Source organism: Pseudophryne corroboree, chromosome 2, assembly GCF_028390025.1.
Source record: "Pseudophryne corroboree isolate aPseCor3 chromosome 2, aPseCor3.hap2, whole genome shotgun sequence".
Lineage (NCBI taxonomy): Eukaryota > Metazoa > Chordata > Amphibia > Anura > Myobatrachidae > Pseudophryne > Pseudophryne corroboree.
The window spans coordinates 454,785,271-454,812,955 of record NC_086445.1 but is presented as its reverse complement, the minus strand read 5'-3'; the positions used below and the strand labels follow the sequence as shown (position 1 = coordinate 454,812,955).

The window sequence follows — 27,685 nt, the reverse complement described above, 5'->3', positions numbered from 1 at the left end:
TTTATAACTTTTGCTTATTTTTTTTAATTAACCTGTTTGTGATCACATCTCTCAAGCACACCTGTGTGAGCTCATTTATTTGAACCCATGTCAGCCACTTTCTTAGTAGTTTTGCAGCAGCTATGCTTGGTGACTCTCACTTTTAGAGGGGACATTTACTAAGCAGTGATAAGAGCGGAGAAGTGAGCCAGTGGAGAAGTGCCCATGGCAACCAATCAGCTCTGAAGTAACATCTATAATTTGCATACTATAAAATGATACAGAGCTGCTGATTGGTTGATGGGGCAACTTCTCCACTGGCTCACTTCTCCGCTCTTATCACTGCTTAGTAAATGTCCCCCTAAATGCCATGTCAGTTGGCTGGTGAGCTTTAAACCAGTTATTAGAATACCTTAAGATTAATTCTTATGTAATAGCAGTTATCAGGTGTATAATTCTGAGTGACAGTGTAGGATTGCAGTGAAATGGGGTCCCATGACGTTGGGCTGCAAGTTTAAATGAATTGATCAATTCATGAACTAAAATTCCCCAGTTTATTATGGTGAGTGCATTTATTATGGTAAGTGCTGAGCTCTGTGATTTTGAATATATTGTGTACACAGTTAGGAACTCTTGTCCATTATACTTGGGACAATCCTTATGCTGGGCATACACTCTGCAATTATCTGGCTGATCCGCCCGGTATCTGCGGATTGGGCAAATAATTGCAGCAGGTATAAGGGCAATCGATCCAGTAATATTGATCAGTTGGACATGCCGGATCGCCCAGCATGTCCCTCCAATTCGATACATTCTGAAAGTATCATGATTGTTGCATCGGGCCCTGTATGCCATGTTGTGACCCACTGGTGGATCCAATGGTTGGCGAGAAGGGAGATCGCCCCCCCCCCCCCCTGTAAAACACTGCCCCAGCCCACCCACCTACTAATCCTACACTGCAGGTAGGCGTGCAGCACAAATCAAAGGCCAAGGTGATCTGCGGACCCCGCAGACCCACGATTGTGGCTCATCTCAGACAGCAGCATCACCTCTCAGTGGTTTGGGATTCAGCTACTTTCACAGAAGGACAAGAAGGTGGAAGAAGCTCCTCACTCAGGCACCTATTGGGAAAGAGTGGGTTCTATCTCTCAGAGCTCAGTGAGGTGAGGGAGATACAGGGAAAGGGTGCAGCGCAGCAACTACTGTAACTGGGATACCTTAACAGACACTGCAAGTGCCAGTTGGGAACTGGCAGTGCTGGCCACATAGTGTCAGCCATCAGCCCGAGCACACAGTGAGGGAAAAAGGAGTGGCATGGGATTGTAGTTTATCTTTTACTGCTCAGATTGGTATCCGGACTCTAGGTCGACACCCATTAGGTCGACACCCATTGGTTAACAGTGGGTAGATCGACACTAGAAATAGGTCGACAAAAAGGTTGACATGAGTTTTTTACTTTTTTTTTTTTTTGGGGGGGGGGGACTTTTTCATACTTTCCGATCCACATGGACTACGATTGGGAACAGTAACCTGTGCCGAGCGCAGCATGGCGAGCGAAGCGATCCATGCAAGGGGACATGGTGCACTAATTGCGGTTCCCGGTCACTTGACAAAGAAGACTACGCCAAAAAAAACCATAAAAAACTCATGTCGACCCTTTTCATGTCGACCTAATGGTCGTGTCGACATATTTCTACTGTCAACCTACCCACTGTTGACCAATGGGTGTCGACCTTGAGTCCCATACCCGCTCAGATTCTGTGCATTAAACGATAAACCACAAATCATTAGAGGACATTGGGCTGGATTCAAAGTTAATTGCAAAAGAAAATTTTCCTCTAATGGGCAAAACCATGTCCACTGCAGGGGGGGCAGATATAACATGTGCAGAGAGAGTTAGATTTGTGTGGGGTGTGTTCAAACTGAAATCTAAATTGCAGAGTAAAAATAAAGCAGCCAGTATTTACCCTGCACAGAAACAAAATAACCCACCGAAATCTAACTCTCTCTGCACATGTTACATCTACCACACCTGCAGTGCACATGGGTGGTCATTCCGAGTTGTTCGCTCGCTAGCTGCTTTTAGCAGCATTGCAAACGCTAGGCCACCGCCCTCTGGGAGTGTATCTTAGCATAGCAGAATAGCGAACGAAAGGTTAGCAGAATTGCTAATAAATAATTCCTTGCAGTTTCTGAGTAGCTCCAGGCCTACTCCTAGATTGCGATCACCTCAGTCCGTTTAGTTCCTGGTTTGACGTCACAAACACGCCCTGTGTTCGGCCAGCCACTCCCCCGTTTCTCCAGACACTCCTGCGTTATTGCCTGACACGCCTGCGTTTTTTAGCACACTCCTGAAAAACGCTCAGTTACCACCCAGAAACGCCCCTTTCCTGTCAATCACTCACCGATCAGCAGTGTGACTGAAAAGTGCTGCACGAACAACAGCAAAACTGCTAAGTTTTTAGTTAAATAACTAAGCGCATGCGCGCTGCGTACCATGCGCATGCGCATTTAGCAGCAAATCGCAGCATAGCGAAAATCGTCAAAGAGCGAACAACTCGGAATGACCACCATGGTTTTGCCCAACTGCTAACAAATTTGCTGCTGCGATCAACTCTCAATTACCCCCTTAAACATCATGCCTGCTCTCCACCTACTTCCTGGATACAGTCAATCCCTTGCAATATGGGCGTATATAAGGCAGGGAAAATTACCAGTGCCTGAGTATTGTGTTTGCACTCTAGTCTGGCTTTTCTTGGTTTTCTAGCTCTGTTATTTGACTTTTTGGACTGTCTCTGGCTTTGTCTGTCTTTAACTACAGCTGTGAACTCCTGTTTCGGGTCTTGTTTTTGACCTTGCCCATGGATTATCCTTTGTCTTTGTCTGATTCTGGCTTTGTTTTAACCATTCAGCTAATAGCAACTGGTATCTAACTCCTGAAATTACCTCAATGAAGCCTGAAAGCTGTAGTTCAAGTGGCAGAAACCCTTTAATCAGCCTAGGCATAGTTAATGCTTCCTCTTTGTCTGTGCAAACTTCTGCTCATCCACAGATGTAGTCATTTTGCTACACAAACTTATATGTCCTGGCAGAAATACATGAGCATTTGCACATAGATCCCGGAGGTTCGAGATACCAGCTGATCTCGGACGTTTTCTTAAAGGGGCAAGCACTTACAAGGCATGGGTTTGCCTTATGATTGGCCTTTTAAAAAAACGTCCAAGATCGGCCGGCATCTTGCACCTCCGGAGATCTCGGACGTCATTACATTCAGCCCATTAAGTATGGTACTGTAGGCCAAAATTTTGTACTGATGAGCAACTGTTCTGTCCACCGTATATGACCTCCTACATTATTTCAACTTACCTTGCCTGTAGGTTTAAAGAAGAGAATGCATTTTCACAAGAGGTACCAAGAATATCTTGAACCCATGCTTCCCCTTTAAAACAAGGATCTACTAGCAACACAGGACGCTGAAAAGAAAATGAAAGTATCGCTGCATTCTCCATCTGCTGAGGAGTCCAGTCTGCAGGAGAAAGCATATTTGTATTGAGCTGAAGTTCAATTACAGTACAATTCTATTACACATATTCTGGCCTAGCGGCAGGGTCACCACCTGTCCAGCCGCAAGGTGAGCCAGAAACGATAATATGCAGACATTGGGTGTTTCTAATTGAAGTCACGCCACATGACAATTAAAACAAAAGTTGTTTTGCAGAAATTTGAAGAGAATTAATCTTATCTGCATTAGGAAAAAACATTGTTCAATAAACAGAATAAAAAAATTACTTTTTTAGTACATTTCATAAAAATCTATTTAAATAACAGAATACAAAATAATTCCCACAATTCATTAAACATAACTTATTAAGTTTTAGCTTAGGACAGCACACAGTGTAAATGTGGTTAAGTGCACTTACATCTGCAGTTATACTGTGTATGATAGTAGTAATTGTATTGACTTTCTACAATTAGTAATTACAATGTATAGTGAATTATTATTATTATTATTATTATTATTATTATTTTTTTTGGGGGGGGGTTGTAAAGAGACATTCATAATATTTTATTTGGACACAATTTTGGTTTTCTCTATGTATGTTATTTGTTGCCAGCATCTAAAAATACAGCTGGGATACACTGTCATTAGAAAAAAAAAGATGTATACTGCATTTAATAATTATATCTCATGAGTTATATTTTATGATTATTTTTTTTAATAACCTGAAAAATACTCTAGAAACTAGAAATCTAAAGCATTACATGTTATAAGATTAGTGAGATGGGCCTGATTCTGGAAACACTTAGGTAAAAAAGGCAGGATTGTGAAAGGGATTGGGGGTCTGATTCAGAGATGGACGCAGTTCGCTGCACACACTGCCCAATCTGCGTCCATCTCCTCACATGCTGGGGGCAGCCCAGTACTGGGCAAGGCCGCCCATCATGTGTGACGGGCTGCCTCCCAATGCGTCTGCAAATAGATTACGGATGCATCAAACTAAGGGGGTCATTCAGACCTGGTCGCACGCAGGCTGTATTTTGCACTGCTGCGACCAGGTAATCACCGCCAACAGGGAAAGGGGATAATCGCAGTGCAGGGGTGTGATTGGCTGTGCAGAGAGCTGCACAAACAAAAGTTTGTACAGTTTCTGCACAGCCCAGGACTTACTCACCCGCTGCGACGATCCGGACTGTTGGTGTCGTCAGAGATCCGCCTCCCGAACGGCTGCCCACGCCTGCGTTTTCCCGGACACTCCCTGGAATCGGTGAGTTGCCGCCCATGAATGCCTTCTTCCTGTCAATCTTCCTGCGGCTGCCGCTGCGATCCCTTTTCTCATACATTCCGTCGCTGTCCTGAGCATTGCAACCTGTGTGCAGGCGCAGTACAGACCCGTTCGCACTGCTGCAAAAAACTGCAGCGTGTGAATGGGTTTGAATGAACCCCCTAAGTCAAGTGGTCGGCCGCCATTTGTTTAATCAGAGCATCTGTGTGTGACGTCAAGCACTCGCCCTGAAAAAGGTTACACACACCCCCATTCAGCCTTCCCCCCCACCCAAGACACATCACCGCCCCGCAAATGGCTGCCGATGTCAATCATCTTGAAGAATGTGGCCGCAAGGAGAAGGGTCGCGCACTGCGGCCAGTGCACATGCACAGACCAGATGGACACGGCCGCTGCGTATGGACGCACGGCTACATCCATCTCAGAATCAGCCCCTGGATGTGAGATGAGAAGGAAAGGCCAGAGTCAAAGATGACAAATATATGTGTCCTCCTCCTACATCCTTGCTGCAGTCACGTTAAACAGCCCTTCTAGTTACATCATACCGTGATGTGACTCGGTAGCGCAGAGGATCTTTATTTGCGACTTTTTCCATTTAAATACGTCTAAGTCGCCTTGCTATGCGAATAGGATGCACAAACAGCTTAGGCTGATTATAATGATATGCGGCATGCCTATATTCTGTGTGTGACTGCGGCTGTATCTGCATATGAAATGCTTAGTTATAGTTTTTTTCTGGAAATCACTGTAACGTAGCAGTTCGTATGCAGATGCGAATAAGACCACTCTTTGACAAAAAAAAACGCCCGACAGAGCTGCCTGGGAGCTGCCGGCTGACTCACACCAGGCACATCTCCTGCTTCATAGTGTGTTCAGGCAAGATATACAGTATAAGGACAAGGAACGGAGGAGCGTGAAAGATGGTTACCAGACCAGAATGTGAGAGGGTGGGAGTAGAGGGAAAGATGATAATTTCAGTTTTGAAAATATTGAGTTCCATTAAGCATTGTGCCCTCAAGGAGGAGATGGCTGAAAGAGCAGTGGTGACATAGGAAGAAGAGAGGGAGAAATTTCCAGGGGTAGGGCGGTAAATTTGGCTATCATTGGCATAGTGGTGGTTGCAAAGACCAAAATATGGGAAACTATATACCTACATGGCATTAATAAGACTGTCATTGCAATACAATACCTTGACTAACACAACACAATTCCCTTTGCCTGGAGAAACAATACTTCTGTGTTGGGGGAGCAGATTGCTTTATTCCTATTTGGTTCACTGCCCCCTCTATTAGTTTAAATAGTTCTTGATGAAACAGCCAAACTGTTCAGTTAGTATTCTCGTTCCCCTTGAAGATGGGTGCAGGCCGTCACTTTTGTATAAGATCCTATCTTGCCAGATGGTGTGACTATGGCCTATAAATCCAAATCTCTCCTCATTACACCATGTCCTTAGCCAAACATTGAAGTTTCTGATGCGATGAGCCTCTGTGTACTGGCAATACTTCTGAAAAAGTTACAGTAGTTGCTACCTGCTTCAGAGCAGTCCCTAACTTCCTAAATTCATCTTTTATGGCCAGCATTAGCCAGGTAATTTGTCCCTAGGTGGACAATGATATCCACCTCCCCATCTTTTCTTGCTGCCTTCACAATTCTTAGCATGTGCTCTTTATCCCTTGGAGCTGTGGCTACAGGTAAGCACCTTACTTGTTTCTCTACTTCACTTGCATTTCCCAGATGTATTCCTCTAATAATGGAATCTCCCAAGAGAAGTGCAGTCCTTTTCAGAGATGCAATTTTCCTGTTCCTATAGTTAGTAGATGTCCCCACATCCTCCTGTTCTGTAGAGCCTCTATTAGTTGTATCTTCCAGCCCTGCAAGAGTTGCATATGAGTTTTGCAGCGTCACAGCTTGCTGGAGGTGTCTGTGTCCCTCTGGAAATCTCTGCCCTTGAGAGCCCACAGTAGTCCAGGCAGAATGTCTTCTGGTGGATCTCTGAGGCAGTGGAGGCCTCAAAGACACAGACATCCTACAAATCTCAGCATGCAGTTTTGCTATCTCCTCCTTCAGCAGAGAAAATTGCTCACAGATTGGACAGCAGCCGAGTCTCCACGCTGCCTCTTTCCAAACAAATGCATTACATCCATTGCACTGCACTAGCCCAAACATTGTATCAGATGTTAATGGGATTGCAATTATTTGTGTTCCTGTGTGCGTATTATAAAACTCACCTTTTTCTGTATTCTAACTCACCTGCTGCTGTTTCAAACTCACAGTTCCCTTAAAAAGCCAAGCTCTTACTTTAGAATGCATCTGTTAGGGGTGGCGGCATGCTGCCGGCATGGGCTCACACCCGAGGGTTATGAGAAACATCACCTCAGGAGCTCAGTGTCCTGTCAGCAGGGATACGAACCATTAACTCTAAGGAAGTTGGTTCGGTCCACCCCCTAAGTCCCACGATGCAAGCAGACTGGTTGCCAACCAGTGATGCCTGAAAATAACAAGCTACAGATGTAGCCACCTTTGTCTTGACCGATTCTCCGCCTAGACGTCCGTTTAGTCACGCTAAGGCGATAGCTGAGTTTAATCACAGGCCGGCGCGTTGAGGCGATCTAGATACTCAGCATGCATTACACATCTCCACCACTGGGTGGCTAATGCTCCACTAATCCAGTACTTTCGATCGTACAGTATAGCGGCGGATTGATCTACCTGTACCTGAACAGCTCTGGCAATTGGTCAGTGACGACTGTAATGTTAATACTGTAGGCGTAACGGGAGGCGGTGGAAAAAGATGGTGACCTACTGTAGAGTACTGTATGTGTATGGAGACGCAACTAATTGTGTAAAAGGAAGAATGTACAGTACAATGTATAAACACCGTGCTTTTAAAATACATGAGCGTCTGAGTTCCCTAAGGCATAATGGGAATGGAGGGCTAGCAGGAGGCGGTGGAAAATACTGTGCTTTACAAATGCGAGTGTCCGAGTCCTCTAAGGCATAAACCAACACCAATGGGGTGGGGGCTGGGCGCTGTTTGCAGTACTTTTACACATGAAATTGGGAATCTCTCATGAGGCATCGTGGGCTAGGGGTGAAGGCTCCCACCTCCCACGCTGAGGGTCCAGGGTTAGAGACCTGATGTGCCTTCTTTTTTTTATTATTGTAATAATACACTGTATTATTTTATTTTCATTGTAAGACAGTCAATGGAAAGGTGCACACAAGTTACATATAAATCAGAGTACATCTGCTGGAGCGATTCTTTACGCTAAATGCAACTACACAGCGGCAATGAGTAGAAATGAGTGTATTCTGACGCAACAAATTGAGCAAAACAGTACAGTAGATCTTCGGCGTTTGTGTATTGCACAGGACCTGAATTCCCTCCCTGTCTACTGCATGATCTGTGCAAGCTCCCAGGGGGGAAGGGCGATGGAGGTAGGGGGAGACGATGGAAAATACCGTGCCTTTGAAATGCAATTATATGAGCGTCCGAGTCCCCTACGGCATAAACCAACACCAATGGGAAGGAAGTGCCAACCTTTTTTTTTTATGTGTTCCCGTGACATTCACTTTAATATTTTTTTTCTCTCTAATACATCCAATGGAAGGATGCACACAAGTTTCATATAAATCAGAGTAGATCTGCAGGAGCGATTCTTTACGTAAATGCATCTACACAGCGGTAATGAGTAGAAATGAGTGTATTCTGAGTGAGCAAAACAGTACAGTAGATCTTCGGCGTTTGTGTATTGCACAGGACCTGAATTCCCTCCCTGTCCACTGCATGATCTGTGCAGGCTCCCAGGGGGGAAGGGCGATGGGCTAGCAGGAGGCTACTGGGGACTCAGACTCATACAGTACTTGCATTTCAAAAGCACAGTATTTTCCACCACCTCCCGCTTGCCCATCGCCCTTCCCCACTGGGATCCTGCACAGGTCATGCAGTAGACAGGGAGGGAGTTATTCACATAAACTAGGGCAAAGCTGCAGGAGCGGTTGTACTGTTTAGGGTCTATGCACCATATGGTATACATACAATTCTGTAGCAGGGCAGACTCAATTGAAATGGCTACCGCCTGTGACTCCTCGCCCAATGGAGGCCCTCGGCTATGGAGCAAGTAACAGCACAGATTTGGTAGGTCACGGGGCAATGCTGAAGGAGCGTCAGAATCCCCTAGCTAAAATACACAGGGGTGATAGGGATAAGTGAGGTCTTTGCGCATAACGATACACCGCAAAGTTCCCCATGGTTTTGATTATGCCTTTTCTTTGAACATGGTATTTTCCACTGCCTCACCCTACCCCCATCCCACTTTCCCCTTCCCCCCCTGGGAGCCTGCAAAGTACATGCAGTAGACAGGGAGGGAGTTCCGATCAGGTTACAAGACATGTGCAACAGTATACTACTGTATGTAGGAAAATCCACCGCCCACTCTGATTTATGTGAAACCTGTGTGCACCCGTCCATTGAATGTATAACAAAGAAAAAAAATAATAATAAAGTGAATGTTACAGGGACACATTAAAAAAAGGTTGGCACTTCCTTCCCATTTGTGTTGGTTTATGCCTTAGGGGACTCGGACGTTAATACTTGTATTTCAAAAGCACAGTGTTTTCCACCGCCTCTCCCTACTCCCATCGCCCTTCCCCCCTGGGAGCCTGCACAGGTCATGCAATGGACAGGGAGGGAGTTCAGGTCAGGTACAATACACAAATGCTGACGATCTACAGTACTGTGTTGCTCAGTTAGTTGCGTCGGAATACACTAATTTATACTCATTACCGCTGTGTATTTGTATATAGCGGAATGAATTGCTGCTGCAGATTTACTTTGATTTATGTGAAACCTGTGTGCACCCTTTCATTGAATGTACAACAAAGAAAAAAAAAAATAAAGTGAATGTCACGGGAACATAGAAAAAAAAAGGTTGGCACTTTGTGACTCTCAGCATGGGAGGTGGGAGCCTTCATCACTAGGTTGGTATGGAAGGGGAGACAATTAGCTACCGGAGGGTACCAACCCCAAGTTTCTGTGACCCCCACAAGGCTCATGGCAAGCGTCGGAACCTATGGTGGGTCTGAATTAACGGTCCCATTATAGTCTATGGGAAAATGGGTCCACTTTGCGTACTGATATCTCTAGTTCTGGGTGTACCAGAGACTCAGGACTTGTACCATACAAAAGAGGAGACTCTTGGCTTTCGGGGCAGACCAACCACTAGTTTATGTGACACTGGGAAGGGAAACGGGAAGCAACCGTGTTTTGGGTCCCCTCCAGTTGTCCGCCTAGCTTGCACAGGATGCAGGGTTTCTGGCTAGATAGGAAATACTGTACAGAAATGCTAAGCATGGTAGTTTGACATCCAGGAACATAGGGAGGAGTTTTTATCTCACTCCATTATACTTAGAAAATTACACTTGCCACTGTACGTTACAAGCTGTTCGTGCTAATTAGTACACTAGTAGAACATACTGTACAGAGATACTAAGGACAGTGATTTGGCATCCACGAACTTAGGGAGGAGCTTTTATCTCTCTCCATTGTAATCTTTCTAAGTATAATGGAGAGAGATAAAAGCTCCTCCCTAAATTCCTGGGTGCCAAATTACCGTCTTTAGTATCTCTGTATAGTATTTTCTATTAGGGTACTAATTAGCACGGACAGCTTGTAAAGTAAATCGGCAAGTTTAATCTTTCTATGTAAAATGGAGAGAGATAAAAGCTCCTCTGGAAGTTCCCAGATGCCAAATCACCATTCTTAGGATCTCTGTACAGTATGTTCTACTAGTATACTAATTAGCACGAACAGCTTTTAACTGGATGCCAAATCACCATACTTCGTATCTCTGTACAGTGTGTTCTATTAGGGTACTAATTAGCACGAACAGCTTGTAACGTACAGCGGCAAGTTTAATCTTTCTATGTATAATGGAGAGAGATAAAATCTCCTCAATAAGTTCCTGGATACAAAATCACCATACTTAGTATCTCTGTACAGTATGTTCTATTAGGGTACCAATTAGCTGTTTGTGCTAATTAGTACCCTAATAGAAAATACTATGCAGAGATACTAAGGATGGTGATTTGGCAACCAGGAACTTAGGGAGGAGCTTTATCTCTCTATATTATACATAGTAAGATTAAAATTGCCACTGTATGTTACAAGCTGTTTGTGCTAATTAGTACCCTAATAGAAAATACTATGCAAAGATACTAAGGATGGTGATTTGGCAACCAGGAACTTAGGGAGGAGCTTTTATCTCTCTATATTATACATAGAAAGATTAAAATTGCCACTGTACGTTACAAGCTGTTCGTGCTAATTAGTACACTAGTAGAACATACTGTACAGAGATACTAAGTACAGTGATTTGGCATCCACGAACTTAGGGTGGGGCTTTAATCTCTCCATTGTAATCTATCTAAGTATAATGGAGAGAGATAAAAGCTCCTCCCTAAATTCCTGGATGCCAAATTACTGTCCTTAGTATCTCTGTACTCTATGTTCTACTAGTGTACTAATTAGCACGAGCAGCTTGTAACGTAGAGTGGCAAGTTTAATCTTTCTATGTATAATGGAGAGAGATAAAAGCTCCTCAATAAGTTCCTGGATACAAAATCACCATACTTAGTATCTCTGTACAGTATGTTCTATTAGGGTACCAATTAGCTGTTTGTGCTAATTAGTACCCTAATAGAAAATACTATGCAGAGATACTAAGGATGGTGATTTGGCAACCAGGAACTTAGGGAGGAGCTTTTATCTCTCTATATTATACATAGTAAGATTAATATTGCCACTGTACGTTACAAGCTGTTTGTGCTAATTAGTACCCTAATAGAAAATACTATGCAAAGATACTAAGGATGGTGATTTGGCAACCAGGAACTTAGGGAGGAGCTTTTATCTCTCTATATTATACATAGAAAGATTAAAATTGCCACTGTACGTTACAAGCTGTTCGTGCTAATTAGTACACTAGTAGAACATACTGTACAGAGATACTAAGTACAGTGATTTGGCATCCACGAACTTAGGGAGGAGCTTGAATCTCTCCATTGTAATCTATCTAAGTATAATGGAGAGAGATAAAAGCTCCTCCCTAAATTCCTGGATGCCAAATTCCTGTCCTTAGTATCTCTGTACTCTATGTTCTACTAGTGTACTAATTAGCTGTTTGTGCTAATTAGTACCCTAATAGAAAATACTATGCAAAGATACTAAGGATGGTGATTTGGCAACCAGGAACTTAGGGAGGAGCTTTTATCTCTCTATATTATACATAGAAAGATTAAAATTGCCACTGTACGTTACAAGCTGTTTGTGCTAATTAGTACACTAGTAGAACATACTGTACAGAGATACTAAGTACAGTGATTTGGCATCCACAAACTTAGGGAGGAGCTTTAATCTCTCCATTGTAATCTATCTAAGTATAATGGAGAGAGATAAAAGCTCCTCCCTAAATTCCTGGATGCCAAATTACTGTCCTTAGTATCTCTGTACTCTATGTTCTACTAGTGTACTAATTAGCACAAACAGCTTCTAACGTAGAGTGGCAAGTTTAATCTTTCTATGTATAATGGAGAGAGATAAAAGCTCCTCAGTAAATTCCTAGATGCCAAATCACCATCCTTAGTATCTCTGTACAGTATGTTGTACTAGTGTATTAATTAGCACGAACAGCTTGTAATGTACAGTTGCAAGTTTAATCTTTCTATGTATAATGGAGAGAGATAAAAGCTCCTCAGTATGTTCCTGGATGCCAAATCACCGTCCTTAGTATCTCTGTACAGTATGTTTTACTAGTGTACTAATTAGCACGAACAGCTTGTAACGTACAGCGGCAAGTTTAATCTTTCTATGTATAATGGAGAGAGATAAAAGCTCCTCAGTAAGTTCCTGGATGCCAAATCACCGTACTTAGTATCTCTGTACAGTATGTTCTATTAGGGTACTAATTAGCTGTTTGTGCTAATTAGTACCCTAATAGAAAATACTATGCAGAGATACTAAGTTTGGTGATTTGGCAACCAGGAACTTAGGGAGAAGCTTTTATCTCTCAATATTATACATAGAAAGATTAAAATTGCCACTGTGTGTTACATGCTGTTCGTGCTAATTAGTACACTAGTAGAACATACTGTACATAGATACTAAGTACAGTGATTTGGCATCCAGGAACTTAGGGAGGAGCTTTTATCTCTCTCCATTGTAATCTTTCTAAGTATAATGGAGAGAGATAAAAGCTCCTCTCTAAGTTCGTGGATGCCAAATCACTGTCCGTAGTATCTCTGTACAGCATGTTCTTCTAGTGTACTAATTAGCACAAGCAGCTTGTAACATACAGTGGCAGGTTTGATCTTTCTCCTCCGTAAATTCCTGGTTGCCAAATCACTGTCTTTAGTATCTCTGTATAGTATTTTCTATTAGGGTACTAGTTAGCACGAACAGCTAATTAGTACCCTAATAGAACATACTGTACAGAGATACTAAGTACGGTGATTTGGCATCCAGGAACTTACTGAGGAGCTTTTATCTCTCTCCATTAAACATAGAAAGATTAAAACTGCCATGTACGTTACAAGCTGTTCATGCTAATTAGTACCCTAATAGGACATACTGTACAGAGATACTAAGTTCGGTGATTTGGCATTCCGTTAATAGCCGTTTGTGCTAATTAGTACACTAGTAGAACATACTGTACAGAGATACTAAGGACAGTGATTTGGCATCTAGGAACTTTCAGAGGAGCTTTTATCTCTCTCCATTATACATAGAAATATTAAACTTGCCACTGTACGTTACAAGCTGTTCATGCTAATTAGTACACAAGTAGAACATAGAATACAGAGATACTAAAGACTGTAATTTGGCACCCAGGAACTTAGGGAGGAGCTTTTATCTCTCTCCATTATACTTAGAAAGATTACAATGGAGAGAGATTAAAGCTCCTCCCTAAGTTCGTGGATGCCAAATCACTGTCCTTAGTATCTCTGTACAGTATGTTCTACTAGTGTACTAATTAGCACGAACAGCTTGTAACGTTTTTTTAAGTATAATGGAGAGATAAAAACTCCTCCCTATGTTCCTGGATGTCAAATTACCATGCTTAGCATTTCTGTACAGTATTTCCTATCTAGCCAGAAACCCTGCATCCTGTGCAAGCTAGGCGGACAACTGGAGGGGACCCAAAACACGGTTGCTTCCCGTTTCCTTTTCCAGTGTCACATAAACTAGTGGTTGGTCTGCCCCAAAAGCCAAGAGTCTCCTCTTTTGTATGGTACCAGTCCTGAGTCTCTGGGACACCCAGAACTAGAGATATCAGTATGCAAAGTGGACCCATTTTCCCATAGACTATAATGGGCCCGTTAATTCAGACCCACCATGGGTTCCGACGCTTGCCATGAGCCTTGTGGGGGTCACAGAAACTTGGGGTTAATACCCTCCGGTAGCTAATTGTCTCCCCTTCCATACCAACCTAGCGATGAAGGCTCCCACCTCCCACGCTGAGAGTCCCAAAGTGCCAACCTTTTTTTTTCTATGTTCCCGTGACATTCACTTTATTATTATTTTTTCTTTGTTATACATTCAATGAAAGGGTGCACACAGGTTTCACATAAATCAGAGTAGGTGGAGGATTTTCCTGCATACAGTAGTATACTGTTGCACATGTCTTGTAACCTGATCGGAACTCCCTCCCTGTCTACTGCATGTACTTTGCAGGCTCCCAGGGGGGAAGGGGAAAGTGGGATGGGGGTAGGGCGAGGCAGTGGAAAATACTGTGTTCAAAGAAAAGGCATAATCAAAACCATGGGGTACTTTGCGGTGTATCGTTATGTGCATTGACCTCGCTTATCCCTATCACCCCTGTGTATTTTAGCTAGGGGATTCTGAAGCTCCTTCAGCATTGCTTCAAATCTGTGCTGTTACTTGCTCCATAGCCGAGTGCCTCCATGGAGCTAGGAGTCACAGGCGGTAGCCATTTCAATTGAGTTTGCCCTGCTATAGAATTGTATGTGTACCGTAAAGTGCATAGAACCTTGACAGTAGAAACTCTCCTGCAGCTTTGCCCTGCTTTATGTAAAACTTGTGTTTTGTCTGTTTGCTATGCGATCGAGCCCGGTGCAACGTAATGTGCATAGACCTCGCTTATCTCTATCGCCCCTGTGTATTTTGGCTAGGGGATTGTGACGCTCCTTCAGCATTGCCCCGTAGCCATAGCTGCCTGCCACGAGGTGGGGGTTCAGGGGTAATGGTCATTTTTCCAGTGTGCTATGCGATTGAGTCCGGTGTACCGTAATGTGCAGACCTAGCTTATCCCTATCGCCCCTGTGTATTTTAGCTAGGGGATTGTGACGCTCCTTCAGCATTGCCCCATGCACAAGGGTTCAGGGGCGGCGGCCATTTTGCCAGTGTGCTATGCGATCGAGTCCGGTGTACCATAATGTGCATAGACCTCGCTTATTCCTATCGCCCCTGTGTATTTTAGCTAGGGGATTGTGACGCTCCTTCAGCATTGCCCCATAGCCTGTAAAATCTGGACTGTTACTTGCTCCGTAGCCTAGGGCCTCTGTGGGGCAAGGAGTCATAGGTGGTAGCCATTTCTATTGAGTCTGCCCAGCTACAGAATTGTATTTGTACTGTACGGTGCATAGAACCTTAACAGTAGAACCGCTCATGCAGCTTTGCCCTGGTTTATGTGAATAAAAAAAAAAATAAAGTGTCTGGAAAAAACTAACATGCATTTGTACTTTAGGAATCGAACTCAGGACTCTGAGTATAGGAAGCGGAACACTTCACCACTTCGCCACAGACAGATGAATAAATCCATTGGTTTTGATTATGCTGTAATGACTACGGGATTAGGACGCTAACATACTGTACAAAATTCCTAATCTCAAGAGGCAATAGTGAACTTCTAACACGTCCATTTGCGACAGTGTACACTACTGGTTTTATGTTGTTTTGTCTGCGGGACTTGGATGCTCACATATTCATAAAGTACTGTAGATGGATCATATACTGTATGCTGTACCATTTGCGTCTGTGTCGTATATACTGTATTAAATAATGCAGCGTAATGAGTATTTACTGTATGCAGCGTAATGAGACTCCTTAGTAAAGTAGTCCTTATTATATATTTCAGTATTGTATTTTACGGGAGACCACACACATGCTCAGTGGTGATTGTAAAAAGCGACATCTGGTGGCTGATCGCAGGTATTACACGTAAAGGTAACGCCAAACGCTCTGTCTGCCTCCGTGCGATTAGGTACGCCTCTCTGTGACTAGGCGCGCCTCCCTACGCTGCGTATGCTCGATCGGGACAAACGCCTCAGCCAGTCAAGATAAAGGTGGCTACATCTGTAAAAGAAATGTCTGAAGAAAACTCTCTGAAGAGCAACAGAATGCACCCGGCTCCTTGGACACATTTTCTAAACTGAGTCTGCTAGGAGGGGCATAGAGGGGAGGAGCCAGCACACACTATTTATTTCTTAAAGTGCCAGGCTCCAGTGGACCCGATCTATACCACCCATGGTAATATACTATTACCCAGTATCCACAAGGACGTTAGAGAAAAATTAATTAATACATACATAAATGGTGATGATATGCTCATAAGTGTAAAGCTGGGTACACACTGGCAGATATATCTGCAGATGGTACACACTGACGAATAACCACTGCCATCTGCAGATATATATGCTGTTGTTCCTCTGTACACACTGGCAGATCTTTGTCATGAAATGTGTCAATTATTCCTGAATTTTACATAATGTGCTGACCTTCTAACGTCTAATGCTGTATCAGGGGCAGTGCCGTTTCTTGCGGCGGGCGAGCCGTGCAACCGCACGGGGCGCCCGCCGCGGCACTTCTTCATACTTTGAAACCCCCTTCTCCCTCCTCCCGAGTGCCCAGCTCGGGGGGCGGGGTTTCGCAGAATGACGCGATTGCGTCGTGACGTCACGACGCAAACGCGTCATTCCGCGAAACCCCGCCCCCCGAGCTGGGCACTCGGGAGGAGGGAGAAGGGGGAGCCGCGCAGACGAGGAGGGAGAGGCGGCTGAAGAGCGGCGAGAACCGCTACAAATGTAAGTCAGCCCCTCTCCCTCTCTCTCCCTTTCTCCCTCCCCACCACCTGCAGTAATGTGTAAAATGGGGACCTGTCTGCCTTAATGTGTAAAATGGGGACCTGTCTGCCTTAATGTGTAAAATGGGGACCTGTCTGCCTTAATGTGTAAAATGGGGACCTGTCTGCCTTAATGTGTAAAATGGGGACACCTGTCTGCCGCAGTGTGTAAAATGGGGACACTTGCCTGCGTACTGTGTAAAATGGGGGCACGTGTCTGCCGCAGTGTGTAAAATGGGGACACTTGCCTGCGTACTGTGTAAAATGGGGGCACGTGTCTGCCGCAGTGTGTAAAATGGGGACACTTGCCTGCGTACTGTGTAAAATGGGGGCACGTGTCTGCCGCAATGTGTAAAATGGGGACACCTGTCTGCCGCAATGTGTAAAATGGGGACACCTGTCTGCCGCAATGTGTAAAATGGGGACACTTGCCTGTCGTACTGTGTAAAATGAGGACACTTTTTCCTGCCGCAATGTGTAAAATGGGGGCACGTGCCTGCCGCAATGTGTAAAATGGGGACACTTGCCTGCCGTGCTGTGTAAAATGAGGACACTTTTTCCTGCCGCAATGTGTAAAATGGGGACACTTGCCTGTCGTACTGTGTAAAATGGGGACACTTTTTCCTGCCGCAATGTGTAAAATGGGGGCACGTGCCTGTCGTACTGTGTAAAATGGGGACACTTGCCTGCCGTGCTGTGTAAAATGGGGTAGCGTGCCTGCTGTAATGTGTAAAATGAGGAGTTTTTTTTTTTAATATCCTGTGGTGGCCGTGTTGATGAGATCAGATGAGGCCACGCCCATCTTAACAAAGCCACGCCCATTTTAATGAGGTCACGCCCCCTTACCGGGAGCGTGCGCGCTTTCGGCGCGCGCATGCTTTTCCTCTTTATATATATGAGGGGGGGGGGGGCGCATTTTTTAATCTCGCACTGGGAGCCAAATTGGCTAGAAACGGCCCTGATCAGGGGTGGCGACGGGCTCTGTTTGGAAAAACAGAGGTGTGACACCGCCATTTAGGGGGTAGCATGAGGCCAAGGATCTCCATCATAGGATGGAGATTTCCTGGCCTTTGCGGAGGGCAGATTGCGGTGGGTGCTTTGATATGATGCTGTGTCCTAGCACGCAGCTCAGATCACTACTGCAGCAGGAGGCGTCTGCATGTAACAGACGCCTTCTGCAGCATTTACATACAGCAAATCTGACCGCATCTGAATGACCCCACTGTATCTTAGGGGCCTCTGTGTGATCATGTTCCTGCAGACCCGTAAAGATAACACAGGCCTACTGGACTAAATTTATCATACATCATGACCTTGGACATCGGGGTGGGAGTCACCCACATAGAGGGTTGACATGGGGTAGCTGCTACTATATGTGTGCATCCCCCACCCAGGAGTGTAATCCAGTGAAAGGAGATAGCAAGCAGGTGGATCTCCACAGGAGTAATGTCGCCCATACACCTGTCAGCGCAATCCCCTGACACAGCCAATCTGACAAACGGATGTGCCGGTCGGCAGCCAGTGATGATCGTCGATCCTTTGGGGGGGGGGGGAATCAAGGAAACTAAACATATTAAAAATGCCCAATTCTGCGATCCCTGCTGGGATCAGGGGATTGGGATTTTAAAGTATGGGGGGGGGGGGCTTATACAGTATGTGGCTATTATCTACGCCTGGGGAGCAGGGTGGGAGTCCCCAGTATGACAGTAAGCAACCTCGGGGTGGGTAACCCTGGGTCTTTTGACAAGGAGGGGAATGGAGGGGTAGCCCCTGTGACAAGGGGGTAGAATGGGGGTGTAGAATGGGGCTAGCCTGGGCCCTGTGACAAAGAGAATAGTGGATGGTAGATGAGACCAGACACATATGGGCAGGGCATGACTACAGTACAAAGTCAAAACTGAGCGATGATGGGGGATAGAGGGGGAGGATCCTGTTTTACTTCTTAGATTATTTAAAGTGCCAGCTCCCTGTAAGCCACTATCATCACCCCACAGTCTTGAAGTTGTGCCAGTGTCCCCTAGTGGCTGACAGAAAAAGAGGGAATGAGAGAGAGCAAGAGAGAAGAGGGAGAGGGTGTCAGGGAGAAAGGGATGAGAGGGAAAAGAGAGTGGGGGCATCAGGGACAGTGAGAGAGGGTGTCAGAGAGGGGGAGGAGCAAGAGATAGAGAAAGATGGGAGCAAGCAGGAGTGAGAGAAAGAGTATCAGTGAGGGAGGGAGAAAGAAAGGGAAGCAAGAAAGCGTGGAAAAGAGGGAGGGTGTCAGAGAGATAGAGAGAGACGGTGGAGAGAGGGTGTCAGGGAGAGAGAAGGAGAGACACAGTGTCCGGGAAAGAGACAGTGTCAGGGAGAGCAGAGTACCATATAGGGAAATAGATGGATGGACGGGGTCACCACAGATGGACAGACTGGGGTAGGCGGTATAGACGGACAGAAAGAGCACCAAATGAGGGCACAGACAAGTGTGGGGGCCATTGACGGACAGGCAGATAGCCATATGGGGCACAGATGGACAGACGGGCTATGGACGGACAGTGGGAGGGGGACATAGGTGGACAAAGAGAGCACCATATGGGGGCATAGACAGACAGACGGGTGGGCAGGAGGGATGGAGGAAGGAGGGCTCACCGTCAGCAGGTCTGAGCAGCACTCTTTGAGCATGATCCATCCGTCAGCTGCGCGGCACGCTACTACAGATATGCTTCCGGACAAGAGACTCCGGGACACAAAGAGTGCGGCTCTGCACCCCCCCCCACCCCTACCAGGAAGTAAATTGCCTTACCCTGAACCTGGTGCGCAGCGCTACTAATTGAAAAAAAAAATCCATATGGGGGGCAGGGCCCAATTGGCTAGGCCCCATAGCAGTTACATCACATGCACACCCTATGGTTATGCAATTGCATAGGGGGGGATGCACCCTGGAAGGTGTGAGCACACTCCCCAGCCCCACTCACCAATCAGCCTCCGCACCTCATCTAGACATTTAGACTGGGAACCCTAAGCAGCAACAGGGATGGACACCACAGCCGGGCTGGCTGCCTCACCCTTCACCTTCACTCCTGGGGGTTTGGGGCTCTGCACTGCATATATCTCATAGGTCATGCAGTGGGGAGGCGCCCCGTACCATCCTCCCTCTCCCGAATAACCAGAAACTCCATAGGCAGCACAGGGCACTCCCGTAGAAGACACACGCCCCCCCCCCCCCCCACACACACACACACTCTCACACACACAGATGGCACACGCCCTCCCCCCTTTCCTCCTCGCAGGTGGCAAACAGACGGCAACCCCCCCCCCCCCCGCAGGCGGCACACGCCCCCACCTGCAGACTGGACGTGCGATCTCCGCAGTGACAGCTACCGCAGAGCACAAGACATACCCCGGAGGACGGGTGCTGCAGGGAGCCGGTCCGGGACACGTAAAATAATTTACATAATCCAGCCCATCTACAGATGGCCAACCTATCACGTGTCAACGGGTGGGCCATACATACAACACGATGCACCAATATATCTGTAGATATACTGGTCATCGTCTGAGCAGCAACGCCGACTCGATATGTCTATGAACTAATTTATTCACAGACATATCGTTTGTACACACCCGCCGGTCCATTACTGATATATTGGCCGATCTATTGACTGGCCAATATATCTGCCAATGTGTACCCAGCATAAGTAACTAGCTAGTACTTTTCTCTGGTACAGACCAGCAGTATCACAGATATTGTATTCAGCTACTTGTGATCAAAAGAGGAGTAGTACAGTACTTTAAGCACTAGAAAGTCATGATCACAGTTACATGTTTATTTCACCAAAACTGCTAAAACAAAGAAAAAAGAAAAAAATTGTACTGTACAACAACAAACATGGCAAACCTACAAAAGTCATCCCCCCAAATATCATACTATTTTTATAATAGTACGGTACTTAGAAATAACAGAATAAGTATTAATAAGATGATTTACCTTTCGCTGACCATGTTTGTATGTCTTCTGGTTTTACAATTCTCATTATTAAGGCCTTTATAAAGTCCATATACAGCTCTTCTGTAATGATTGGTGAACATTGGTCATTAAATCTATCTGAGGTTATTTCTCCTTGGTCTGGATACCAACTATCGACCTTAAAATGATAATTTCCTGTGGAAAGCAAAATAAGCTGAACTTTGTGGTCCTAAACAGTCCAATTTTATTACATTAATTTCAGAATTTGAACAGACACATCTAAAAAATCAAAAGAAGTGTGGGGCCCAAAGCATACACTCTGCACCCATATAATTATACTTACCTTTCTGGAGACCAGCTTTGGCCACAGCTACAGATGGAAACCACCAGGAAAACGGCAATGGGATGTTTTCCCTGCGATTTGTGCATTCGCAGTAGAGAAGACTCCAGGAACTTAACACAGGTGCCATGTTCCCAGAGACCTGAGCATGTGCAGTAGACTCTGGCACAAAGAACACAAAAAAATATGGTGGATAAACCACCAATACTCCCGGCGCAATAATCACAAAAAAATATGGTGGCTAAACTACCAATACTCCCGGCACAAAGTCAGAGTCTACTGCGCTGCCAGAGAGGAGGGGGCCTGCACTTGGGCACTCTTCTTTCTGAAACCACCTCTGGTATCGTTTCTTTCAGAAGATCAGCACCACATCACACCCATGCTTGCCAGCATGAGTTCAATTTCCATCTATACAGTATGTTGTTCACGGTTTGATCTAAAGCAATAAGGGGTATATCTCTATTTAAGAAAAAAGTTACATATCCCACAAAGAAACACAGATTTTGTGGGTTAACCACAAATATTAAGTGTCTTCAGGACACTGCAGAGGAGACTGCACCAGATATTGGAGATATTATGGCGATAAACTGCGGTCCCTCATTTTCAGTTATAAAAGCAGCACAAGTTTCCTTGGAGGCTGCTAAATGGTCAAATCATTCTAGATCTTGACCCCAGTAGTCTATGAGCTATATTCCAGAAACATATCCAGGAGACAGATCCAAAGGATTCCTCAGCAGTACTCTGACTGCTCACTCATGCAAAGTTTTATGATCCTGCATGCAAAGTTGCGCTCAGAGTCCAAACTCAGTCAATCCTTAGGGGGATATTGAATTAGCCCCTGTAATTTACTGGGGCTAATTGTCCCGCCGGGGGCTATCCTATTACCTCCGATAAGCCAGCACGAGTAGTGGCTTATCGGGGCTTACCTGATGCTGCACCAGATGCTGGCTGCTGACAGATCCCGATGCAGTGCTGCTCCTCCGCCCACCCCCCACCCCACCCCCCAGTCACATGGGAGCTCCCCCATCATATGACCGCTGCCAGGGGAGGGGGTGATGCGGCCACGGCGCTGCCCCGGCTTCCCCGCTGAATGTCATTGCGCCGAGTGTCTGCTGCCGGGCAGCTGCGCCATCCCTGCAGTCCCAGCCTGCTGTTGCTGCAGCAGGCATGAGACGCTGCAGGTTGTCCCCGGTCATCAGCGATTTTGTCTTTCCTGCTTCAGGCAGGCAAAACCAAATCCTCAGAAACAGCCCCGTTTCACTGAACCTGTGTGTTTTCGGGAGAAAGGGCTTTTTCTTTTTTTACAGGTGATCAATCTGGATAGCCTGTAAAAAATAAAATAAAATCTGTGATACGTTTTTCGCACCCGATATTTTACCGGGGCTAATAGTATACCCCCCTAAATATGCTATTGCCCTGATAAAAGGCAATATGAAATTATAATTAAATGGTTTTCTTAGAAAGTTAACTAGAGTATATGTATATTTTAAAGAATACTGGCCGGTATTTATATGTGATATTGTGAAATTGTGTTTTAATTATATATAAAAAGACGTCAAAGTAATTAGCACTGTCTCACATTCTTTACTGAAATTATAATTACTGGGACCAATTTCTAATAATTGATAAAAATGCTTTTAAAGATCTACTAAATACAATTGCACAGTGTTTACAAAAGCAAGACAGGGATAGGCTTCCACATTTCTGCTCAACGTGAAGTGTATCCCTGATGTATTGAGTTTTGCAGGAAATAAAGAACGCTATTTGGGCGTCCTGCAAACAAGATTAGAATACAGATTTTCCACCTTAATAATTGTGACATACAGTAGGTTTAATGATGCCGAAATACAAGTGTAATACCACATATATATTAGAAGCTTCTATACAGCTTAGTTTGTCATGGCAATTAAGTGAAATGTGATCTATACACAATGAGACACTAATAGCTAAATATTTTCTTTGATAGAAACACTGTTGTATTATTATAAATTCTACAATTCAAAAAAATAAATTACAAAATAAGTATAATTTCCCTTTAAGTAGGAAGACACAACACAAAGTACCTGCTGCATCTATTTGATCAGTGTTGTGATTGATCTTCTGGTTTTCCACAGGAGAATCAGAGGCGAATACAACTGAGAATTCAATCACATACCCTGGAGAACAATAACTCAGCTGTGAATAAGTTCAGTTACAGATGATTAAATATTTGCAGATCACATTTGTCAATGTGATGCAGAATTAGTGCTACAGATGTGTCCTTCCTCATCATTGCTGCAGTCACGTTAAATAGCCCTTCTAGTCGCGCCTACTTGTGAATTCGTTTACGTACGCCGGTCGATTTTTCTTTTGCTTTCTTACACGAAAATGTGTCTTATTCACATCGCTATGGAAATAGGAATCACAGGCATGGCAAGCCTATAGTCTGCTACCTTACAGTATTTTCCTGGATAACACTGTAACTGTTAGGCAACCCCCCCCCCCCCTTCCCTCCCTCGACAGAGGGGTAGGGTTAGGCTGCGGGGGGGGGGGGGGGGGTGTTAGGTTCAGGCGCCACCACCGAGAGGGTTACAGTTAGGCTGCGCGAGGGAAGGGGGGGTTAGGTTTAGGCTGCGAGTAAGGAGGGTTAGGAGGCCGGGGGGAAGGTAAGTGTACTATATCTTTGTTATAAAATTCTGTAGTGGAAGATATTGAATGTTGGGGGACAATCATACATATCTTAATAATAATAATAACAATATGTAAACAAATAAATAACGTTTTATTTTTATTTTTTTTCCTAATTATGTATGATTATAAAATGAGGATATAATAGATTCAATTTATTTACAGTGTTTCACAGCTTTTAGTTATCACATGGGTTATTAATTCTAATTGCTATTATCCATGTTTGTGAGCATAAAACACTTTTTAAACCTTTAGCATCTTTTTATATGTCTTTGGGAGAAGCCTTGCTTCCTTTTTAACAGCTGCATAAGCCATAGATTATTTAGCACCATCTAGAGGATTTATGTGTGCTGTCTTATAGATGTATAGCTGCTATAATATTGGCTAACATTTGCAACAAACCCAAGGAGCCAATTTTGTAATATATCAGGTATAATATTTGTAAGAAACCTCTGATACTGCTGAGGAGAACACTGTAAGCTTACGCTCGTTTGTGGAGTGTATCTTGCTGAATTCTCCCTGAGCATGCCCCAGATTCAGAATTGTATGCAACTGTAGGCGATGCAATTATACACATTTCAGTCCGCTTGCATATGAAAGAGCCTAACTGGGCTATAATGGAGCGTTCTCATCTAGGCAATGTTCAGAGAGGACATTTTAATGGATTTGTGGGATCTACAAGTTCGGCTGGGAACGTAAAAATATATATATCTATTCTACCAAGGAGAGGGCTGGTGCAATACATTTAGGGGGTCATTCCGAGTTGATCGCTCGTTGTAGATTTTCGCAGCGCAGCGATCAGGTGAAAAAATTGCATTTCTGTACATGCGTATGCCCAGCAATGCCCACGCGCGACGTATGGGTACAAAGCCCTTTGTGGTTGTGCTCAGGTTCTAGCAAAGTTTTCAGTCGCACTGATGGCCACAAGAAGATTGACAGGAAGTGGGCGTTTCTGGGTGTTAACTGACCATTTTCAGGGAGTGTTTGCAAAAATGCAGGCGTGTCTGAAAAAACGCAGGTGTGGCTGGGCGTTCGCTGGGCGGGCATATAAAGTCTAATCCGGACACAAATATGCTGAAGTGATCGCAAGTGCTGAGTAGGTTCAGAGTTACTCTGAAACTGCACAAACTGTTTTTGCAGAGCTCGGCTGCACATGCGTTCGCACTTCTGATAAGCTAAAATACACTCACCAGTGGGCGGCGGCATAGCGTTTGCACGGCTGCTAAAAACTGCTAGCGAGTGATCAACTCGGAATGACCCCCATAGTTTCTTGCAGGCAATATGTGAGCAATTATGGCTAACTTGCACTCATCACTGAATTATTTGGCTAATCTTTCTTTTCAAATAGCAAAATAAAGAAATTGTTGTATTTTTCTTTATGGTTGAAGTAGGTCAAGAACATCTATTTAAAACTTATCTAATACATTTTAATTTTATTTTTTTTAAAACACTTGGAAATACATAAAAATGTTTTATGGTATACTTGGGCACGAGTTTGAACTTTAAAAACGGTTAAACTATTTTGGACTTCCTAAATTGTCCAAGTCACATCATCAGACCCATATCAACAGGATTGCCATAATCAAATTGATTCCTGAAATTGCTTTAATATCAATAACAATATTTATAAACTTTGATGTTGTCAATGAATCTTGAGACATACTGCATATGGATTGATGCAGTCGTTTTCAGTTTTATGTTTGTGTGCCAATCATAAGCTTAGGGTCTTATAAGTGTATAGTTTAACAATCATATTGTAAAAAATAATTAGGATAGCAGGTTTAAATAAATATATATATGTCCCCTCAGTTCCTATGTCCATTCTGTTGTAACAAGAGTCACACATATAAACAATAACATTTATCTACTAAGAGTGTACACTTTTTTTCTGCTTCTAAGCATTAATTATGACTTCTTACCGCATATATTAGTCCCATATTTTTAAAATATGTGGTGCATTTAAACTTCTAAATATGAACATGAACCGTAATGTGAGTCACAGGGAAAGATAACTGCATAATACTCTCAGATCACCTACAGTACATGTACAGAATCTTTAAATAATAAAAAGAAGACGTCTCAAAGGCACACAGCTAACAATAACATTTTAAACTCTTAAGGCACTGCCACACTGGACGATATATTAAACTACAATATATCGCTCATTTTCACTCTTCTTAGTGACATAGTTTAATATATCGCCCAGTGTGGCTGGTGCGAATGATGAACGATGCGCACTCCCGCGGGTCGTAAACTAGGTAGTCTGTCGTCTGTCCCTGCATATCAAGTGCCAGAGTGCCCATACCATCTGATTTTCAGGAGCAGTTGCAGAATCACTGAAATTTATGATGTTTAATATTAACATGAAATTCATATTCCATATGCTCTGTTTCATTCTAATAATATTGTTACTGAGCAGTTTAATTTTTCTTTTTCTTTTGAAAGGATTGAATCTGTGACTGGGCTTTTACTATCAGTCAGAAGCCACCAGGGAGATAAGGGAGATTGGAGAGCTCTCCCAACAGTGCATGATCTGATTCTGAAGCTAACTGATATACAGTATGTACAGTATGCTGCTATATCAGTGACATTATGGAAATGTATGTGCTGCATTGGACTGGCTGAGAGAAGCTCTTTCTGTTTTTTACAAGGTAGATTCAGAGGACCGACGCTGTTATCCCGGCGGCGAGCACAGCGGGTCCCCTCACAGGCTCGCTGCGCTCGCCACGCTTCGGGCCTTGTGGCGACCTTCGCCCGCTACAGGGTTCTATTCCACCTTGGGTGGTGGTGTGGACCACCACCCAAGTGGAGGATGTAGCCGCTGGTCGGGACTCTGGCTGCCGGTATTCCGGCATCAGTATCCTGACTGCCAGGATCCCGACCGCTGGTCCATTGACTACCTCCCTCAGAGACTACCTGCAAGAGTTGCTGTTAGTGCTGAAGACGGAAAAGCTGGAACAAATTAAACATTCAGGAAAAAAGGTATACATTTGCATGTACCTATGCAATTCCTACTAATATATGAGTGTATATATGCTATATATTCCATTATTATAATGAATACTGTTTTGTTTTGTTTTTGTCTAGTGCTTTTTTTATTATATTTTTTATATGAAGATATAGTCATTCCTGTACTATCCTAAATATTTTATAGCAGTTGGGCTCAGTGCATATAAAAGGAACTTATGTAAGGAAGATATAGTATAGTGTAGAGGTTCCCAAATGTGGTCCTCAAGGCATCGTAACGGTCGGGTTTTAAGTATTTCCTTGCTTGGCCACAGGTGACTTAATGCTGAACCATGGATATCTTTAAAACCTGACTGTTAAGGTGCCTTGAGAACCAAGTTTGGGAACCACTGGTATAGTGGATGTATCTCCAGATATGAAATATTATCAACAAATATCATTGCATAGCTGTAAGAAATGATGACTATTATTTGCAAGTGTAGACTTCATAACAAAAAAGGAAAAAATTAACTCAAATCTAGACTAAAAGTAATCCTATGGCTGACAGTTTCTTATATCAAACTATATTGTTTACACACATATTGTATACAGATTTATATTACCTTTGTTTGGGTCACTTGAGTCTATCATCAATGGGAAACCTCTCTCTTTCACAGCCTTAGGCCATTCAGCTGTTAGCATTAGCTGTCGAAAGTGGTGTTCATAAGCTCCAAGGTACGACACTAATCCCGCTGCCATGGCTGCACTTCCAGGGATGCCAAGCAGCCTATCTGGAAGGATGTTTACAACAGTGGCATATTTCTTCTTCTCCTCTTCAAGGAGCTACAAACAGATTAAAAATAATAAAGATGTTTACATGCCAAATTAT

The 27,685-nt window shown here is 44.1% G+C and overlaps 1 protein-coding gene and 1 long non-coding RNA gene across 9 annotated transcripts in view; one reads left to right on the top strand and one right to left on the bottom strand.

The window, feature by feature from the left end:
- The window catches only part of LOC135027842 (uncharacterized), a 1,366,020-nt gene that overhangs the window by 588,059 nt on the left and 750,276 nt on the right, over positions 1–27,685 (bottom strand). For 7 of the 8 annotated variants that reach the window (XR_010224289.1, XM_063953746.1, XM_063953745.1 and 4 more), the window contains exons 71-74: positions 27,420–27,639; positions 23,247–23,339; positions 20,865–21,038; positions 3,346–3,505 (exon numbers count right to left, since the gene is read on the bottom strand). Coding sequence is in view for 7 of the 8 variants with exons in the window: in XM_063953746.1 (XP_063809816.1) it covers positions 3,346–3,505; positions 20,865–21,038; positions 23,247–23,339; positions 27,420–27,639 (647 nt within the window). In the remaining variant the exon portion in view is untranslated. The remainder of the gene's footprint in view (positions 1–3,345; positions 3,506–20,864; positions 21,039–23,246; positions 23,340–27,419; positions 27,640–27,685) is intronic. The other variant, XM_063953741.1, reaches the window with a different exon arrangement.
- LOC135027951 (uncharacterized) lies at positions 993–3,767 on the top strand. Its single transcript, XR_010224336.1, has 2 exons — positions 993–1,142; positions 3,357–3,767. It is a non-coding gene; the product is annotated as an uncharacterized LOC135027951 (long non-coding RNA).